Source organism: Propithecus coquereli, unplaced genomic scaffold, assembly GCF_000956105.1.
Source record: "Propithecus coquereli isolate 6110/MARCELLA unplaced genomic scaffold, Pcoq_1.0 Scaffold441, whole genome shotgun sequence".
In the NCBI taxonomy this organism is placed as follows: Eukaryota; Metazoa; Chordata; class Mammalia; order Primates; family Indriidae; genus Propithecus; species Propithecus coquereli.
Window position 1 is genome coordinate 2,898,601 of NW_012150186.1, and position 19,181 is coordinate 2,917,781.

At 42.0% G+C, this 19,181-nt stretch overlaps 1 protein-coding gene and 1 long non-coding RNA gene across 3 annotated transcripts in view; both read right to left on the bottom strand.

The window, feature by feature from the left end:
* Nucleotides 1–309: 309 nt before the first annotated feature.
* LOC105818505 lies at nucleotides 310–2,534 on the bottom strand. Its single transcript, XR_001137888.1, has 2 exons — nucleotides 1,593–2,534; nucleotides 310–1,554 (listed from the first exon to the last, which is right to left on the bottom strand). It is a non-coding gene; the product is annotated as an uncharacterized LOC105818505 (long non-coding RNA).
* Nucleotides 2,535–4,217: 1,683 nt separating this feature from the next.
* Nucleotides 4,218–19,181, bottom strand: part of POU6F2 (POU class 6 homeobox 2) — a 362,706-nt gene continuing 347,742 nt past the window's right edge. The window contains exons 7-9 of one of the 2 annotated variants that reach the window (XM_012654534.1): nucleotides 16,939–17,107; nucleotides 8,235–8,403; nucleotides 4,218–4,696 (exon numbers count right to left, since the gene is read on the bottom strand). In XM_012654534.1, the coding sequence (XP_012509988.1) occupies nucleotides 4,300–4,696; nucleotides 8,235–8,403; nucleotides 16,939–17,107 (735 nt within the window). In that variant the 3' untranslated portion in view covers nucleotides 4,218–4,299. Of the gene's footprint in view, nucleotides 4,805–8,234; nucleotides 8,404–16,938; nucleotides 17,108–19,181 lie in introns of both variants that reach the window. The other variant, XM_012654533.1, reaches the window with a different exon arrangement.

A 19,181-nucleotide genomic window follows, 5' to 3' on the forward strand; every position in this document is an offset into this window, starting at 1 on the left:
AGGCTGGTGATGTCTTTGAAACCACTGTATCCAGCTGTTCTTGAGCTCCACAATAGGACTTCCCAGTTAAGTCAAACAACATAGTATCTTTTTGTTTAGGTAAGTTTGAGTTGAATTTCTATATCTTGCAACCAAAGGAGTCCCAGTGAGTATAGTAGTTTCATTTGAAAAGTTAAAATAATCATGATATTAACCGGTCTGTCTTGAACCCCTTCCTTTTCTTAACATTCGGGGTTATAATGTATGCTTACTTAAATGTTTACAATTTAAATGACACATCTGAGTGCGAGACACACTTAGCCTGTAAGCTCATGTCAAACAATTCTTTATTTTTTATGCTACAAATTAAAAGTGACAGATCTGAAGCTGTTAAGAAATACACAAAGTGCAGCTTTACTGACCATACAGATATTGCTCTAGATAAAGTACAGTTACTTTTTTTTTTTTTTTTAACATTAAGCAACCTGTGCAGATAAATCAGCTTTGGTTTCAATGTCAGAGCAAGTAAGGAGCTTTGAAATATCCAGTTTGGCTTCTTGGTCACAAGTCTATCATGTCAACTTCTTGTCATGATGATTTTTCCAAAACAACCCAGTCTGTTTTCCTGCCCCCCTTCCTGCTGCCTCCTCCAAGCATGGAGAAAGCAGATCTCTTTGTGGTGCCTCATAAGTGACCCTGGTGACCAGTCTAGATCATAGCACATAGGACAAGAAAAAAAAATCACTTTCTTAATAACAAATAAACAAATGTGCCTCACATAATTTCAAGTTGAAGACAAGCAAATCACATGACAAAAAGCTCATTACAAAATGTTATCCAAACAGATTTTACAGTCAAACATTGACATGAAAATCAATTTCCTTTTCTCCTTTTTTTTTTTTTTAAGCTTGGTCATTAACTGGGTACAAGTAGAGTGCTGAGGTAAAACACTGATGAACAGTTTGTATTTCTTTTTTTTTCTTAAAATAGGAACAGTTTAGTATTGCGAGATTGTCAGCAACATTTAGCCATATCTATACAATGTGCATATACCTACAAATATTGAACTTTGGTCCAGCGTAGAGAAACGAGCAAAGGCATTTTACGATTTCTTTTTGGTTATAGCTTGAGTTCTTTGATACGCCTCTACTTGTTTTTTTTTTTTTTCTTTTCTAGCTCCTTTTGCTTTTTTGTTCTCTCTTTTGTGTTGTGTTGCATTGTGTGTGTGTGTATCTGTGTGATTACAACATAAAGAAACCGAAACCTTGCAAATGCAATTAAAACTTTTAACTGTTCAAAATATTTTTTTTTGGTTGAAAAAGAAAAGAAAACACACAATCAAAAGTAAAATATAACATACATTGTCATGTTTTTCATCAAATAATGAAGAAAATGAAGATGGCAATAATATAAAAATACGTGAGAAAAATATTGAAGCTTGAAATACAATCGCATATGCCCAAAGTGGCTTTTATTTTTTTGTTGGTGGTAACCTTAACCTTCAGTTCATGGAAACATAAAAGACACTTAAATGCTATTGGCATATGAAGTTGTTTACAAGTGGAAATAAGAAATGTCATCATTAAAATAAAATAAAAATAAAATAAAGAAATGTCATCATAAAATTAAATAATAGGTGTGGTCCCAAAGACTTATGAGTTACATAGTATAATTTATATTCCTAAGAATCTGTTCAGGCACCATTTTATGCCTTGTAGCAAAAAATTTATCTGTAAAAAATTAATATAAGAAGCATTACAACACCTTATAAATAATTTATAAAACAATACAAAATTATAAAACTATAAAAAAAATCACTGCACATGAATGGTTTTACGACTGTGGGATGAATTTTTTCCTTTTTTGTTCCATTCTGGAAGATTACTTTTATTTTATATTTTCTCTGTCCTAGTTATACCCTCCCAATTATAGATCTCAGAACTGAGCAGGCCTTATGTAACCGCTGCCGGCATATATTTAAACATTTAGCATCCGTCATATGTTATCTTGTTAACTTCTTTTCTCTGGGAGCTTTTCTTGATGGAATTTGGAGCAGGTCCTAGGAGAATATAAAATTTGTTTTAATCAATGAAGTTTTGGGTTTCTGGGTTGTTGGTATTTGTGCAGTTTTTGAGGTGGTGAAACGGGTACCACGATGTTGTTGGTATTGAAGATCAGGTTAGCAGTGGTCCAATTAGCATCAGACTGGCAAAATGGGAACACCTTTACAAGTGACTAGTTCCACTTCCGGGATTTCTTTTAGAGTTTCCTTGCTGGTAGTCTCCTGATTGCTGCATGAATCATCTGAGGGACAATTATACTGTAGTATTTCCACAACCAGCAAAGTAGCCAACAGAAGAAACTCAAACCCCCAGGGGAGAGGGAATATGTTAGGGGAAGGAGATGGCATTTTTAATCAGCTGGGCAACTTGAGGTGGGGTTTCTCTTTTTTATTTCACAATTTACTTCTAGATAATACATGAGCATGATTATCAATTAATTATTCCTAAATATTTACATTCAGACAGCAAGCAGATTGACAGCTCTGTCTTGCCTGCTCCTTTAACGGAACTTTCTGCCTAGACTTGGAAGAAAACATGAGCGGCAGGTTCCAATCGCTCACCTGCACAGCCATCCCCACATCTCAGCACGTCCTTTTTGCTCAGTAGGTTATTGTGGCCCACAGCTCTTTTGAGTAGGTTATTTTTTTAGAAAGAAGCAATCCTCTAGTTCTAATAGTGAAGGCTATTCTGATGTGTTAGAGAAGGCCCTCCTATATTTTTTTCTTTTAATAAAGACACTTTCCTGTTAGGACTTCCTTTCCCCTCAAGAACCTGGCCTCTGATTCCAACTGTTTACATTTGCCTGCCACCTTTCTGCTCCATTAATAGATCCCAAGAATAATTGCTCCCCCCTGAAAAAAGTCTGCCATCGCTATTGCAATGCAAGAAATAGCAGAAAAGATAACATTAACAGGATACACGATGGCTTTTAATAATGTCTTTTTAGCCTGTTTCTGCGTGTGTGTGTGTGTATATGGGCGTGTGCATGCCATGTGTGTATTTTGACTGAAATCTTGAGACATTTCTTTGGCTATCAGACTTCTGAGAGAAATTGCTTTGCACAGAAGCATAACATAGATGTAAGTATTGAACCAAATGTGCAGCTTATGTTTATATTACAAAATTAGTTTTGGTCAGCTCTCCATGTACGTGGCCAACAGACTGAGAAAAATCCCAAGCTCTGGTGTGGACAGTGAGCACAATTACAGCTTATGTCAGTGTTGACAGTTCATTGAGCAAAGCCCTAGTTATTTTGGAGTCTCTTCTGCATTTCACTAGGATCTGAGTGGAAAAAACACTGTTCCTCCCTACTTCTGTGGCCTTCCAGCAGACCCTGGAGGCCACGTGCAAGGGAGATGGAGAAATGGAGGAAAAAAGAGAAATGCAAGCTCCATTTTCTTTTCTCAAACCCACAAGTCATAGTGAGAAGAAAGCAACGAATGCTTTGGCACACGATCCAGGATGCCCCTACCCACCCCCCGCCAAAAAAAAGGAAAGAAAAAGAAAAAAGTCCACCCTCCCCCCAACAAACCCAACAGTGAGCCTCACAGAATGGCTTCAACAATGGTACCCACCCCAAGGGCGGAGACAACAAATGGGAAAGATGAGAGAAATCAGGCTTCCTATTTTTTCATTAGTACAAATGTAAAAATTCGTAACACAACTTTACGCGCAGAGAAGAGTAGACGAAAGATCACGTCTGCAATGCCATGTTTCTGACTTTGGTTAATAGGTTTCATAGTGAATCAGCACTTAGTACCTGAAAGGATGCAGTCCTTCCTCCAGGTGGCAGGCTTGTATTCGCTTTGAACAGCTAAAAGTTTTTGTTTGTTGTTGGTTTTTGGTTTAGTTTTTTTTTCTTTTTCCTTAAAATGTGTTCATATTTTCATACTATACAGAAAAAAGTACGTGGTTATTTGGTTTGCTTTAAGTCCATTAAAAAACTGGCTTTGGGGAGACAGGTTGGGGACGGGAACTATCCTATCACACACACCTTCAGTGTGGTGTATTCCTTGTTTAAAAATTTTCAAAAAAATTTCATTTTCCTTTTTGGAAAACCAACGGACATGTAGAAACCATTCTGTCCACTTGGTAGTTTTCTTAGTCTTTTACTTACAAGGGTCACAATGACTGGGGCTATTTTTCCAATTTAATTTCATTGCTTTTTTCTTCTTCTTCTTCTTTTTTTTTTGGTGGCATTCCAAGGGTGGAATTTAGTTTCTGTGGATTTTGCTTCCGATTCCGGGTGGGCGTCTCTTTAGGAGTTTTCTTCCAGTGAGTCTGTTAAGGGCTCCAGAGGGACGGCCGTGGCCGGTTCGTGCTGTTTCAAGCGTTTAATTGTGTTCTTCAGCGCTTGCCTCTTATTGCAGAACCAAACTCTAACTACTTCCCGGTCATAGTTCAGCTTCTCAGCAATTTCGGTCATTTCCTGCCCAGAGGGGTGTGTGTTCTTCTCAAAGTGGGCATTGAGGATCTCAAGGGCCTGGGGTGTGAAGGAGGTGCGCCGCTTGCGCTTTTTGGACGGTTCGCTCCCGATAAACTCGGTCAGGTTCTGCATACCTGCGCGATGGCGGGCCTCAGCCTCGGCCATCCACCGCTCAAGCACCGGCTTGATCTTCTGGGCACTTTTAGGGGTGATGTCCAGCTTTTCAAACCTGGCAGGATACAAAAGGCCAGGGTTCAGTTTGGCTGTCAGACTGCTAGCTATAGTGTTCTCTTGGGCTTCCTGTGGTAGGAAAAAGTGGCTTCTCAGGATGGTGTGTCTGGGGGGAAAATTGAGAAAGAACAGTCTTACACTGAGTCCTCTGCCAGGGTGGGCCTCCTGCCTGCCTGCCTGACTGCCTGGCAGGGCGAATCCGCTGCAGGTTAGTGGCCAGCTGCAAGGCAGCCAGCCCCGCCCAAGCCAGCGCCACCCCCCACGTGCTCATGCCAGCGCATGCAGACGGCACAGCACACAGCACACACCACACACACGGGGCGGACGCGCGGGCCAGCCACACGGGCACGCCAGCGACTCGCGGGCCTTTCCCCTGCGAACGCTGAGGCCTAAGCTTTGATTTTAACGGTACCAGCTCCGTTTCCCCAATCGTCAGAATCCTGAAGGCAAAAATTAACGCCAGAAAGTGACATCAAAGACAAGAGTGGTCACCGTCTTTCGCTTAAAATGGTATGTTTTGCATTTGGTTTTCTTTAAGTTCCCCCCATTGGCTTGGTTATGAAAATGTTACAGCTATTATCATAGTCAGTGATGGCAACTGGGACATTCCTTTTATGGCCCCCTTTTTATCTCTCTCTTGTGTCTCGTTTTAACTTCTCTCTCTCCGGGGACAAACAATTTTCACCATATGTAAGTTAACAACATGCCCCTTTTCCAGGGGCCCAGTTGCTGCTTTGCTGTTCTGGCTGGAACAGCTGGACACATTGTAATTACTATGGAACACCCCACCCCTGGGTGTGCTAAGGCCACTTCATGCCTTCCAAACACCGTCCAGCGTGATGGTGTACTTTTGCACCAGGGCATCAAGCTGTGTTTAATGTGTGATATCTGCAAACTGTACTTGAACGATATCATTTTCTGTAAATGAGGTCTTCTATGTATCAATTGCCATCAGCAATTCTTTGCTACATTGACTTTAAAAACTATGAAGCATCTTGGACGAAATTATATAGAGTGTTTTAAGGTCATCCTGGTACCAAATTCATACTCACTCTCAATGAAAAACAAAAAAGTACCAATTCCTTTTGTTTGTTTGTTTTTTCTTTATCCAAATTCACAACCCTCAAGTATGGCAACTTTGGATATATAGAATTCTCCTCTCTCTTTTAAAGTGTTCCATGCTGTTGAAAACAACCTCTGACTGAGAGTGCATCTTATTACAATGGTCTGTTCTCACAGAGCTAAAATGAGCACGCATGAGTCAGTCAGAATATGTTTAGTAAGGATGCTTGCAAAGGGATGGAATGGGCCTTCTTTGTGTGCCATATTCTTACTTTTGGCAGCACATTTTAGGTCTCCTATAATGTGATAAGCAGCACAAATAATATTGAATCTTAATGCAATTGCCAGAGCATTCCCTCCCATGTAGAGTTCAAGGCATTATTTGTTTATCTGCTAATTTTTGAAAAACCCAACTTCCAGTACTGGTTAAGGAGAGGAGAAGTACATTTACTTTCAGTACAAAGTGAACTAATAATTTAACGTTATTTAATGAGCTTGTCATTTGTGGCAAGCTCCCCCAAAGCTCTCATTGTTGTGCTAATTTGCCACATACCACATTTTGCCATGATTCGCCATGAAAGCCCCAAAGCTTCAACTCTTGATAGCATGGCAACAGTCTTTACAGAGCCATGGCACCAGGGGACAGAGCTTGTGATAGGGCTCTCGAGTGCACTGGTGGCGTCTTTTTCTCTGTGACTCTGATAAGGAGGGACTCAAAGCAATGCGTAGGGGTCACTGCAGCTAATAAGGGACAAGTGTCACCTGTGTGCAGGCTCTAATGCAGATTCCTTCCTACCCTTAGAATTCACTTAAATTGTTCCTATGTAAAATCGTGGTCTTTCATTTTTTTTTTTTTCCCCTTGGTAGATAGCTCCTAAAGCGATCTCCCTGAAACACAGGAAGCTAGAATCCCAGCATATAGCTGCCTAAAGTCAAGGCATCTTACATGTTCTATTATCCTGGGAATTCCCAAGGTCTATGCATTTCAGCCACAGCTTTTTTGGCTCCCTCCTGGGGAAGACTTTAGAAATCAACATATTTGATTGGAAATGCCCAAGAGGTGCTAGGTATATGAGTTAAAACATTAGCTAGCACTTACATCAATAAAAGGAAATCACATTTTAGGACTAAAAATAAGTGAAAGAGGAATTTAGCACCAATAGAAAATTGGCAACAACTTAAAAACCTGTGGCTGCCTTTATCCCAAGGCTGTCAAGATGAAACAAAATTAATGTTTCCCAACAGGGAGCAAACAGTATTCATATCATTGATGCTGCTTGTTAGTGTTGATGCTTCTGCACATGTTGTTTGGAATAACATATACAAGCCTCGAAACAAATTTCTCAGCAGTAGTATCCTTGTATAGACTGAATAAAGGTTATTTTCTACAGGGAGGTATCTTATAAGAAAAAACAGTAGGGGAGGCCATAGAAGTGAGAGGATCCTATGGTGCTTTTTGTATTTAACAACAATCAATGGGTTTTATGGAAAATCATTGAGCAAAATGTGAGCTGCAAGCTACTACCCCATACTGATGTTATTTATAACCTTAGTCTTAAACTGCAGGAAAAGTACACTTCCGTCCTTTGGGGAATACATTAAAAGTATAAAGAGCAGATAAAAAGACAGCATTTCATGGATCACCAAGAACAAAATCCACTTAAATGAGTTTAGAGTTGGTTTCTTGGCTTTTCCTGATGGAGGAGGACTCATAAGGCATCGCCCAAGAGGAAAAAGCTCTTACCGAAGTGCCTTTGTTACCTCATGCATAAACATGGGATTAGCGCAACACACGCATGCATGCATGGGGTCTGCTTCTGACGACTTAACCCGGATCAACTTGAACACAACCAAGGCTGGATTCTGTCACTTATTTATTTAATTCAGGGGGTGGTGGAGAAGGTTAGGCCAGATTCTTACTACCCTTTTCTGAGCCATTTAAAGCAGCCGCTTCTTTTTTTAAAAGATGTGCTTTTAAAGCTGCATCTGGGAAGGCAAGTTAAAACCTTCAAGGTCAGAAGATGGTTAATTTTTTTTTTTTAATGTGTGTTTTCTTGGAAAATCCTGATAGCCATCTCTGGGCAGAAATAGTGGAAATGTTAACACAAATTGGGACTGGCAGCTTTACAACATTTGCTCAGGATACCTATGTGCACACAGCAGTCGGTGGCTCTCAGCTGCATAGGAGTGTGGGCCCAGAAGGAGGGCCCCTGGCTCCGGGGTAGTGTATTTCCAATGAGACCGCCTTGGAAGTTCTTTGTGAGTTGACAGGAGTTATCAAGCCAGGACCCCAAAATCTGCTTCAGCACCTCCATCTGCATCAAGATCACCAATCCCAATACATAGCTGTCCCAAACTTTGTTCCCACATTCTGCCCCTCCAGCTTTGCCCACCCAAAGAAGAAAAGCTGAGCCGTGAGGACAAACGAGCCCCAGGCCGGCCAGGAGAGGTGACAGCATGCGGGCGCGGGTTACCTGCAGATGGCCGACTGGCTGTACGCGGGCCCCTCTGTAGCACTGAGCGCCTGGCCCACCTGAGTCTGGGTCAGGCCAAGGGACAGGCGACGGATTTTAAAAGCTTTGGCAAATTCTCGGATCTCCTCCAGATTAACCCCATCCACCTCACCCGCTGCCATTTGAGGATCTGTGGAGATGTTTTTAAAAATAGGATCAATACGTCAACACATGACCGAGCAGTATTTGTTTATTGTGGTTTATAAGAAAGTAGCTCTCTTTGACAGCAGAGAGGTGGGGAACCATCACAGAATGTCCTTTTTGTCTCCCAGGTGAGGCACCCAAGACTCCATCCTCAACTCATTACAGCTCCACAAATCATCCTTTGAGATGTTTCTACCCTGGATAAAACTGCAGCTTGCTGCCACTGCCACCTGCCCAATGCCGGAGCATGCTCCTCAAATAACAACCAGCATGGGGAGACACTTGTTATGGGGGTGCAACTCCATTTTGCCCATAGATATGTTCAAATATTATGCAAAATATAAAAATGGAAAGGTTTCCATTTGAATTGTCTTCATGGGGAATCTTCAGCACTAAAAATTGCCCTTGAAGAAAATAATATTGTGTGTTTTTCCTTCACGTATACTGATACAGCCAGGCTAACACACAGTACTGTTGCCTAATTTCTTACATCCACATTAGCCCTTCAGAAGAGCATGTGTATGAAACTGTAAGAATAATATTGTCTTTCCCCATCCCCCCATAGCAGTTTACTGACACAGACGCCTTTGTCCCCTGAAAGGGCACATAATAAAAAATGCCTACCACAGGAAGGCTCCTTTGGTGCTGGATAACGCGGTCAATTTAGGACTTATCAAGGGAAATGACACAACAGCTGGAGAATGAAACTTCCCCCACCTGGCTACTGATCCCTGGATAAATGAAAGCATACACCAAGCTGGAGACAGCATGGGTTGGGGATGGTGGAAGATTTCAAAGTGCTGCTCAATCCTGCCTGTAGCGAAGCCATTCTCCCTGTGAGCTGACTCTATTGTTCTTCACCTCATTCCTCCTACTTAGGTGAAAAGTTTTTCTCTTCCTCTTTCTGCACAATAACCCATCAATTTCAGTAAATTCAAGTACTTGTCCAAGGACTATGGTGGACTGTATTACTCCTCTGGGCTCAGGACTGTAGTAACTCTGGTTGTTATGAAAAAAAAAAAAAAAATTAAACATTTGCATGCCAAGTGCCAGTTTTTCATGAACTTTTAAATAAGGATGTTAATATCTATGGGGACCTTAGAGCTTCATGTATAGATTCTCTCATTACTGGGGAGAATCCAGCCCAAAGAAAACAGACTCTGCAAATAGAATCAGCAATGTGGGTGTACGTTGTACCTTTATCTTCATATTAAAAAAAAAAAATGCTGTAGAATTTTACCTGTCATTCATCATAATTTTGTTGTAGAAAGATTGAAAAGTGGTACAGCCACTGTGATCAGTCTGTAAGTGTTTTCTAAAGTGACTCCTGGGAGTCCTGAGTAGCGGGAAGGGGCAAGAGAAATATCAGAAACAGTCCCAGCGTCTGCGGAATTTGCAGTCTATAGGGCGTTGTGAACCAATACTAATGCATAAGAAACAATTAGAGAAAAATAGCAGGCAGAGTATAATCAAGAGCTAATAGTGTGACAGCCACACTGGGTGTGCAGAGAAGGGAGAGAGGCCATGAGGGAGGATTCATCTGGGTCTTCCCCAATGGGCAGCGTTCAGAGAATGGAGGGGCCAGATCTGGTCAGTGTGAAAAGTGTGCAGACAAGACAGATGCAGGGAGGAGCAGAGCACTGTGGGGGCCTGCAGGGTTGCTAGGGCGGAGTAGGAGCTCATGCTAGGAGAGATGAGTATTTCAGGGTAGCACATTAAGAATCCATGTGCATAGCCAGGGATGGGGGATGGGTGACTATAAGACCGGTTTGGCTAAGATGAATTAAAATCTTACTTTTTCTCCCTAAACTACACCCTCCTCCTGCCCCCCAGGCTGGCAACACTTGGTTACTGAAAGACGTGTTTGGGTCATCCATGGTGGAGGCAGCGCTTTGGATCTTAAATCCTTCCCCGCATGTCTGCCTGGACTCCCTGAGGATTGTGGGAGGTCACATCCAGCACACCACAGCCTCGAGCACTTTCCCTCTTCATGAAAAAATCCCTAGAGCAGAAGTTGCAAACGAGCAGCTTGAAAATAAAACCCAGCGTTCCTAGTGCTTAAAAATTTTTAAAAAATTACTTGCCAACATGTAAACATCGATTTCTAAAGAAAAACCTAGGTTTTCCACGTTCTTTTGAAACGTTAGAAGATTTGGCCGCACCGGATGTCCATTTGCATTTGGTAATGCTCAGTCGGCTGGAACTGATTCTGGCTGCCCCTTCGGCCCCATCGGCATCCTCCTGCCAGCCCGCCTCGGACCTGCTGCCTGCTCAGCCCGTTTCATGACCCTACATTTAGAGCATGCATTCTTAATGGGGCTCATATTGATTCGCGGGAGCAGGAGGGGAAGTAGGAAGAGTCTTAGATAGGACAATGTATGGCTCCTCAAAGGGCCACAGTGCATCAACAGAACAGATATGCAGTGTATCTGTGAGATCAAAATGTCATGGGAGGAAGGAGGACAATTAGGATAAAAATAAATCCAAAAGGCCTTCTTGCAAGGGGAGCGGGGTGTTAACATTAATAAAATAATAGTTGAGAAACCCTGGTTTGGAGCACAGAGGGCCACTTGATATGGAATGGTACGGTGAGAGGGGGGTCTGGCCTCCCCGGGAAAGAGGGAAGAGGGGCTTGGCAGCCTTGCAAGGGTGGGCATGGAGGTTCAAAACTGAAAAAATGGAAACCGGAGACTTACCTTGTAACAGTATGGCTTTTGGGACTGGGGTGGTGTTAATTTGGCAGGTATTGGAGTCACCTGCTGGGGCCCAGGCATGTACATTTTAAGCAAGTACCACAGGTGATCCTGATACAGAGGATCAGCTGACCTCACTTACAGGGATCTTTATGGCTGGGACTGGCCAAGTCTGGGTGTGGTGCCCTCTGTGTGCCAACATCTTTCCTGACCCTTTACCATTATTACTCAGCAGGTTCCACTACACAGAAAACCTGCTGCCTCACCTATGTAGGGCCAATAGGCCAGAGGGGGCTTCCGCGCAGGCACCCAACGCTGGCCCTTTCCTCAGCCCACCCCCTCCACGTGTGGCTGCGGTGCCAGGTCTGGGAGTCAGCAGGCTGGGGTTGCCAGTGTAGTCTGTGGTTGGGGAGAGAGTTCTCTGAGCAAAACTAAATCACCCTTTTGGGCAGTAAAATTTTTGCCTTTATTAGCCCTACCTCTAGATCAACTAGAATCAATTGAATTATCCAGCACCTGAGGGGCAGGTCTTGGACTGGTAGGGTTTCGTGGTCAGCTTCAGTCTTAGGGCCTGACTTAGCAGAGCAGTACTGGGCAAGTTTATGCCTCCTGTCATCTTTCTTTTCTTCTCCTGCTGCCTCTATTGTTTATGTCTCCTCACTAGTTCCTTGAGACTAGGAACGAAATCTGCATTTGTGATGGCGCAGGTTGCTTTTTGGCAGATTCCTGACAATAACCAGAGTTGAAAAGGGAATTGTGGACTCTTAGCACCCATGCTGTGAATGGTGTTGTATGGATTACTGAACTTTCACTCTAAAGCTCAGAGAGATGGGCGGGAGTCCCGGCCACTGAGCTCAGTGTCTTCCATGGGGCCCCAACAAACATTCATTACACCAGAAAGCTGGATTCCTTCTTCCACTTCTCACGGAGTTTCCACTGTTGTACTTTCTCCTGGTTCTACTTAGAGAGGTGATAAGACAGGAATTCTTGTGAAATTTAAGCAGGGTGGTGGTCTGCTGGACAAAGGCCAGGGAAGGGGAACTCAACATCTTTTCGTGCAATTTTTTGATTGCTGCAGGTGAGCTGCTCAGCTTTCTTTATATTAGTGTTCTAACCCGTGAAGCTCAGTTAGCAAAATGCATTATTATGGCTTTGCACCATGGGTTCCAAGATTAGAAGTCTCCCCATCCAAAGAAGGAGTCTATGCCTAGAGAAATATTACCTTTTTCCCTGATTACAACATGTGGGACTTGTCTTCATACACTGGGAGAACTTATTAGATGGTGTCTGTGAGATGTTTTGAACTAATCAAAAGACTAATGCAATTTTTTAATCCCAAAGTTTCTGTCTTAAACTCTTGAGGTTGTTTCACTGTGGGAACAATTTCCCTTCCATAAGGGCTATGTACTTTTCAGCTTGAGGACGGAAAACAAGAGGTGAACGTGGTAAAGGAGACTTTCCTGGAATGTTGCCTGAGCTCTCAACTTAGATCAGTTTGACATTCTGCCCTGGAACAGGTCAGTCTGGCTTTCTGTCATCCATTCTCCTGGCTCTGGGGAAGTTGGGTTAATTTTAAGGACCAATCTGAGGCCACCTTGTGGGAACCTCCTGGGGAGCCCTCAGATTTCCCACAGGGTGGATCTAGCACCTTTAACCAGCTTGAGGGCAACACCCAGTCTGTGGTTTCTCTGGACTAAGGAGGAAATGACACATTTTATAGAAGTTTGCTCCAGATTAAGTCAGCCCAATATATTAAATACAGAGCGAGCAATGGCAATGACAGCCAGGGTCCAGCCTGAGTCTGACCCTTGATCAACCTATAAAGAGAGTAGTAACTGGCCCGTAGGATAAACTGGCATTGAAAATTGGCAGTGACTCATAAGTATAATGATGGCGTTTCCCAAACCAAATCTAGAATGCAAGAACTGAAAAGTAAAAAGATTTTTATGGGAGCCAAATGCAAAGTGTGTGAAAACCAATCTGTTTTGTAGAATCTGGTTGCATGGTCACTGGGCCCACACTGAATCGAGTGCTCAGGATGCATCAATCAGGACAGATGTTTTGCTTTTCCTTTTTGTTTTTTAAATTTAGCTCTTTCCTACCATTAGCCTGGGTATCAGTAAGGGATTGCTAAATGGGTTGAGCAGTCACAGTGCATCAACATCATCCTTCTGTGCTCCCTCACTGTGGGGTTGTTATGGGGATAATATGCAGCGTTAAAGAAGCGTGAATTAACTATCTTATGTAAATGTCTGTCTGGCTTTTTAGTGCTATTCTCACAACAAATAATGAGCATATTTACCAAATATTTCTGGGAAATAAACCATTTGGGAATGTGCAATTTAATTTGGGAGAATAGCATACTTGCAATATGGTGACTTCATTGGGTTGTGGAAAATGATATGAACTGTGAATCAGGGGTTTCACTGTGCTAATGCTATCACCAGGCATCTTTATGTTCACTTTATAGTTTTGGTTTTTCTGGGACTAGCTATAAGTCCTTTGCTGTCTAAGGATCACACTAAGGGGTTTTAAAAAAAGCGTACTGGAAAAAAAACCTAGCAAGCAAGCAAAACCCTCAAATGTTACCTATTTCTAAACAGTACACTGTAAATCTTAAACCAAATTGGGACATTTGTCAAGTCAAGAAAAGAACGATTTTTCTCCTAGACTTTCCAAAAACCCTACTTATAGAAACTATATCTACCCCTGATAACTATCGAGACTGAGCAAGGTTTAACACAGGACAAGGTGTGTGGGTACTATGAATAGGTACTGTGCAGATGTTCTAACAAGTGTGTGTATTTGGTAATTCTGAGCCCAAATGTGCTATTCTTTGCATATGAAGATTCTGTTATCATTATTAAGACGTTAACACTCCTTTGCTTGAAGTGGGAAAGAGTTTTGTATGATCCACCAACTTTAGTTCATCTGGCATATAGCTGGTTGGCCAACATTAGGTTGATAGTCTTTGATGATAACATGGATTCCTCATTGGCCGAGATTTTGCCAAAGGTTCTGCGGTATTCTGATATAATGAGAAATATAAACTTGGTCTCTGTCCTGGGCTCCTGGCCCAAAGCTTCTAAAATCCTTGTAATTTCCTAAGTGTGCTAGGCACTGGGAAACACTAGCATCTTTTGTTTTAATACTTAGTCTTTGATCCCAGTTTCTGACAGAGCTCATAAATCCCTTGGAATTTCCTGGGTGATAGGAACATCTTGTGGTCTAATGAGGTAACTCTTATTAGGCTCCTGGGTAGCTTCAGGATGGTGGCTGGCTATCAGAAAGACCCAGCCATGATCAGAAGCTTGGACCTTTCAGCTCCACTCACATCCTCTGGGGAGGAAAGAAGAGCTGGAGATTGAGTTAATAATCGATGATATCTACATGATGAAGCCTCCATAAGAGTCACTAAAGTATGGAATTTGGAGAGATTCAGAGTTGGTGAACACATCCACTTGCCTAGAGGGTGGTGCATCCTAACTCCACAGGGACAAAAGTTTCTGCACTCGGCGTCTTTTGAGACCTTGCCCTGTATACCTCTTCATCTGGGTGTTCATCTGCATTCTTTATCATATCCTTTATGGTAGTCCAGTAAACGATAAGTGTTTCCCTGAGTTCTGTGAACCATCACAGCCAATTATGGAACCAGAAGGCTATGACTCATGTATTATTCATTCGGTGGTTGGGTTTTGAGACAGAAGGGAATTAGCTAAACACATGCGTAAAATCTGTAAGCAAATGTTAAGTCCAGTGATGGGTTTTTGCAAAGTCTGACTTCTAGTGGTACTGCTAGATCCTATTATGCCTGCTAGAGAAGACTGTAGAGCTAGCGTGGGCTCCTCTTTCAGGCTTTGCATACGAATTTGGAGTGTCCCGCTTCAAGTGCATGTGGTAAAAAAGTCTCTCTTTCCCGAGTCTTTCTATTTCATATCAAGGATATGTTAATATGGTTCACTCACCATAAACCTAGAACTTAGATGCCCCAATGGCCACTGTGCAATTGAAATTCCACTTAGCCCATTAAGTAGCACTGTTACTGATTTCTGAAAAAGGTTAATCCTTCCCTGTCCGGCTTGTGACAAGTGACTAGAGTGAACCCAATTCCACCCACCCATCTGTCTGCTGGCCATCCATCCCATTTATCCAATTCTATACCCATCTAACATGTATTAACTATTAATATTTACCTTGTGTAAAACACTGCATTAGTGGCTGGGGGTGTGTGTGGTTTGTACATTTTTTTCATATTTAACTTATTTTTTTCTTGATAAGATGCTTAACTTTGGTCCCTTTTCTTTCAGGACCAAAGCTTAACAGCCTATCCTAAATTTATGACCTTGCTGTCATTTAGAAACAGAACATTTTGCAGAAACGTATGCAGAATATTGAATTGGAACAAGGTTTGAATCTTTTCCCACAACAACCCTAGGAGAGGTTTTTTTAATTGTGAAAAAAACCTGACTATAATTAAATTAACTTTATCTGTGATTTTATTTAGGTAAGACTAGAGTTTCTGGCCCAAAGGAAGAGGGTTGTATATCTAAACACCCTAAAATATGGTTGGTGGAAAACTGCATATGTATGCTGAATTTCTATTTGGTTTTGACCCATCTTTAAGATCAAGAGCATCAGGCTAATCCACTGAAGTACCTGGGCATTCCAACATCTTTCCATAATGCGTCATTCGATTCTCTTCCCCACCCACAAGCATTTTTCTTGCCTGAACTATCCATATAATTGAAAATATATAAATATATCTATAAAATTATTTTTCTTTTTGGGTGTTGCTTGTGGAGGGAGGACATGGCAACCCTCCATTTTGATTTGTGTTACCAGATTTGTCCCATAATTTGTGAGGATCCTATTGTTCCTGCTATAACAGATCATTCATGACGCTTGACCAAACACAGATCCTCACGTGTCCTCATTTCGTGGCACAGGTGCCTATGCAGTGCTGTAGCCCTTGAAATCCACAGCCGCTGGGTTTTTGGCCCCTAATGAATTGCAATCTATGTACATGTTCTGTGATTTTATACATAAGTAAAAATTGCACTAAAGGTGAATAACTGACATTAAATCAGACCATTGTCCTATTGATCTTAACATGCTTCTATTTGCATATGATAAATAAGCTATTTTCACCTAGGGCCAAATACCATTTCTAAAAATTTTATGTATATGTATCTTTCTCTCATGTGTATATGTGTGTGTGTGTGTGTGTGTGTGTGTGTGTGTGTGTGTGTGTGTATCTCACCTAGTCAGGAAGGCAGACTTTCAGGCTTATGTTATTTTATGAATGGTTGTTCAGAGATTTCTCATCTGATTCCTGCCCATGCAGCTTCCCCCACATGCCACTGAAGGCGGCTCGTTGTGCACACACCCACCCGCCCACAGATATGCTCTCTTTTATTTCCTCTGACACCTACAAATAGAACGGCAGGGGACTTCAAACACACAGAAAAGCAGCTTGACCTGCCGGCTGAGTGCCTGTTGTTGGTTATTTCAGTTCTGAGCTATGTGGCTCATGCCCTGCAAGCTGATCAGTTTCGACCTTCTGAAGTGGCAGGACTGACTCAGCACATCAGGAGCCACTTAAGATGGAACCCAGCCCCTGACATGTGGCAAACATGCACTAATCCAGGGGGCGTGCTCTGGGGGCCTGGTTCCCTAAGGAACCATTTGGCCCTGGGCATGGACTTCATGGGGAGGGGAAGAGGGCAGAGAAAGAGAGAGAGAGAGAGAGAGAGAGAAAGAAGGAAAGCATTGCAAATAGGCAACAAGAAGGCCACCATGACTTAAACCGAGCCAGAAAGGATACTTACTGCTGACTAACTGGCCCACGCTCAAAGCTGAAGAAGAGGAGGATGAGGAGGAAGAAGAGGAAGCCTGCCGGACGGGACTTTGAGACATGGATGCTTGGCTGTGAGCCAGGTGCAGAAGGTTGCCTTGAGAGGCTGCTTGACCCACTGACGTCTGGGAGGGTTGGTGGAGCTACATGGGGGGATGTAAAAAAATACACAAATGAGTGAAAATTAGGGGGAAAATGCCAGGGAACAGAAGTTTCATCTGGGGTTGAATCATTTTATTTCCAAGAATATATACTTCTCAGGAACAGTGCACGCCCTACTCAACAGGCAGGAATTTTTTGTATATATTATGTTGCCGATTGCTTGACAGGCACTTTATTAGTCATTCTAAATATATTATTAATTCCCTACTTGGCTTGCTAGAGCACCCAGTTTTCTACATTTCTCGACCATGGTGTGTGGCTGGACTCCTTCTACCTATTCATTTAATTACAGTGCACTTGACAGGTTTCTCAAGTAAGTGTAGATAAAATATAACATAATCAACTCAGAATGCAAAACTCAAGCTTAAAGATGTGGCTGTGCCTCACCATTTTGTCTTATGTAACTGGTATTTTTGGACAAGTTCAATTTAGGCTCAGTGTATGTGAGAACTTCCTGCTCTCTCAGACTCAAGAGTCCGGATAGATTACTATAGAGTTGATAAAATGCTCTCTGATGTCCCATAGAAAATTAAGAGAGAAGGTGAGGAGTCAGGACAAAAATATCCAGTAATATTTGTAGCTTTCAGTTCTTATTCTTACTCTGTGCCAGCCACTGTGTTAAGGACATTCATTTAATTCTCACATCAGCCTGTGGTGTGAGTACTACTTTGACCCTTCTTTTACAAACAAGGAAGCCGAGTCTCAGAGAAGTTAAAGGATTTTATACGTTCATCCAGCTGGTGTGGAGGAGCTGGTCTCTGGACTTAGGAAGTCTGACCCTGGGGCCCAAGCCGTTAGTCACAATGCCACAAGGAAGAATTAATTTAATTTTTAAAATTTTGTTTGCATCAAGGAAGATTGTCTTTACATTCATTTATTCATTATTTCTATACAGGTTATTGAAGGACTGATGCTGGTGAGAGGAGCTCAGCTGAGGAGAGTAAGGAGAGAGGAAAGGGAAATGTTTGCAGGTTCTAGGTTCACTTGGAGGCCTGGGAGGGATCTCTCTCCATCGTGTGTTGCAGGTGGGCAATTCCTCTCGGTATTAACCACCTTTGTCAATTGGATATAGCACTTTTTGGTTTACAAAGGGCTTTTCTATCCATCATCACACTCACAGAGGAGTAGCACAGTTTCTGTAAAAGGGAGTCAGCCTGGGAATAGCATTAGGTCAGGCCTTGAACTTTGGTGGAGAGCCAACCCCAAAACGGGCACCAATCTGAGGTCTACCACCTTCCCAGCATCTAAGAGCCAGCCTGGGGTGTTTCAACTTCACATTTGTTGCTGCTTTCCCAATGTATGTATGTTCAGCTTTTAATTCAACTTTATTAAGACATAATTTGCACATAATAAAATACACCCATTTTAAACATAAAGTTGGATGTGTTTTGTTAAATATGTACATTTGTGAAACCACCACCATCATAGTCAAGATATAGATGCTTCTCATCATTCCACAGCATTCCCTCATCCCTTTTGCAATCCATTTCCTTCTAACTCCCTGCCCCGGACAACCACTGCTCTGCTTTCTGTCACTATGGATTCATTGGTGAGATCTCAGAAATGGAATCATACAGCATGTACTCTTTTTGTATCTGGCTTCTTTTGCTTGGAATGGTATTTTCAAAATTCATCCATACTTTTGCATGCATCATTCCTTTTTATTGCTGAATAGTATTTGTGGATATATATAAAAATGATATATTGTTTATTCATTCATCTATTGGTAGGCATTTGGGTTGTTTCCAGTTTGGGACTATAATGGGGCTATGATGAATAAAGCTGTCATACACATTTATGTACAAGTTTGTGTGTCTACTTGTGTTTTTGTTTCTCTTATGTAAATACCTAGGAATAGAATTAGTGGATCATACTATAAATGCATGTTTAACTTTTTGAGAAACACTCAAACTGTTTTCCAGAGTGGTTGTACCATTTTATATTCCCACTAGCAATGTATGAGAATTCCACTTGCTCCACATCCTCACCAACACTTAGGATTGTCAATCTTTTTAATTTCCTAAAATGTTTTTAGCCATAAAGTTAACATTTTAC